This window comes from Sciurus vulgaris, assembly GCF_902686455.1.
Source record: "Sciurus vulgaris genome assembly, chromosome: 16".
NCBI classification, from domain to species: Eukaryota; Metazoa; Chordata; class Mammalia; order Rodentia; family Sciuridae; genus Sciurus; species Sciurus vulgaris.
This window is the reverse complement of record NC_136477.1, coordinates 14529196-14531089: the sequence shown is the minus strand read 5'-3', so window position 1 is coordinate 14531089 and position 1894 is coordinate 14529196. Positions and strand designations below refer to the sequence as shown.

The 1894-nt window shown below is 46.4% G+C and overlaps 1 protein-coding gene across 1 annotated transcript; it reads left to right on the top strand.

The window, feature by feature from the left end:
- Nucleotides 1-264: 264 nt before the first annotated feature.
- Nucleotides 265-1134, top strand: LOC306647113 (olfactory receptor 7A10-like; the record flags this gene model as incomplete). The annotated part of the gene is made up of 1 exon (XM_079116133.1): nt 265-1134. One exon carries the CDS (start codon nt 265-267, stop codon nt 1132-1134), a length of 870 nt encoding a protein of 289 aa, XP_078972259.1.
- Between the last annotated feature and the right edge of the window lie 760 nt (nt 1135-1894).

The window sequence follows — 1894 nt, the reverse complement described above, 5'->3', positions numbered from 1 at the left end:
GAAATTCTAGAGAGGGTAAGGGGACCTTCAGAGTGAGGCAAACTCATGTACACAACAAGTATTTGCATACTGATTGTAGAACATACTGGATTGTGCTTCTGTGAAGTTAGGATTGCTAATTGATTCATGGCTCTTCTCTCTTGTTTTGTTAGCTATGTAAACCACAGAGGTCCAGAGAATGAGACACAAATTTCAGAATTCCTCCTTCTGGGACTTTCAGAGGACCCAGAACTGCAGCCCCTGATCTTTGGGCTTTTCCTCTCCATGTACCTGATCAGTGTGCTGGGGAACCTGCTCATCATCCTGGCCACCATCTCAGACTCCCACCTGCACACGCCCATGTACTTCTTCCTCTCCAACCTGTCCTTTGTGGATATCTGCTTCACCTCCACCACCATTCCAAAGATGCTGGTGAACATCCAGACACAGAGCAAGGCCATTACCTATGCAGGCTGCATCACCCAGATGTGCTCTTTCATACTCTTTTCAGGGTTGGACATTTTTCTGCTGACCATAATGGCCTATGACAGGTTTGTGGCCATCTGTTACCCCCTGCACTACGTGGTCATCATGAAGACCCAGTTCTGTTGTTTGCTGGTTCTGGTGTCCTGGATCATTAACATTCTGCATTCTTGGTTGCAAAGCATCATGATGATGCAATTGTCCTTCTGCACAGACTTGGAAATCCCCCACTTTTTCTGTGAACTCAATCACCTGCTCCACCTTGCCTGCTCTGACACCTTTGTCAATGAGGTGGTGATGTATGTTGCTGCAGTCTTGCTGGCTGGTGGTGCCGTTGCTGGCATCCTTTACTCCTACTCCAAGATAGTGTCTTCCATCCGTGCAATCTCATCAGCTCAGGGCAGGTACAAAGCCTTCTCCACCTGTGCGTCTCACCTCTCTGTGGTCTCCTTATTTTATGGCACGAGCCTAGGTGTGTACCTCAGTTCTGCTGTGGCCCAAAATTCACACTGTACTGCAATAGCCTCTGTGATGTACAGCGTAGTCACCCCCATGCTGAACCCCTTCATCTACAGTCTAAGGAATAAGGACATCAAGAGTGCTCTCAGGAGACTTTGTGAGAGAGAAACTATGAAAGTGTCAGTTGTGCTGAGACTGAAGACGTGCCTGTGACCACAGGGCTCAGAGCCTCAGAGCCAGAACTGTGTCCTCATCATCAGGTGGAAGCAGAACATGCTCTTCTGTTTTATTCCTGGAGTTTCAGTTTCTTTGATTCACTTTCTCTGTACAGTTCAATTTCATATTTCACTGGATTGCACTGTCTTCCCTGGATGACATCTGGGTCTCTTCACTGTATCATTTTCCAACTGTTGAGAAGTTCTTTGTATCTTTGGAACAGTAATAATTTGTAAATTCCCAACTAACTCAAATGACCCATTTTTAGGCATAATTTCATTTAAGAGAACACATATAACACTAAATAATTTTTCTTATGTTTGACTAAAGATAGTCATTAATTGTCTTAATGTGAGAAAAAATCTGCTTTCTTCCACCCAGGCTGAGTGCATAATGTGATGGTAGAATAAGGTGTGGCGAGACTGTCTCACCTGTGTGGGTCTCTTGTTCCTGTGTGGCTCCCCTGACACCTGTCCTGACCATATGGCTTTACACCCAGTCTGGTCCCCAGTAGTATATGGACTGAGTGCTGAGGGTCAGGAGCTGCCTCTCTTTAGCTTGGTGTCCACAGTGCCAGCCGTTGTCAGTGGAATTAGGCCCCAGGACATTGGCTCAGCATTTTCGCTGTAGGTATTTTGTCCTCTAGACAGCATTTCTACACGACGGCAAGGTAGAATGATGAAAAAAGGAGAGGTGCTTTGGGGTCAGGCATGAGGAGGGAGGTGGTGGACGTGGCTGTAGGAGAGAAACCATGGTA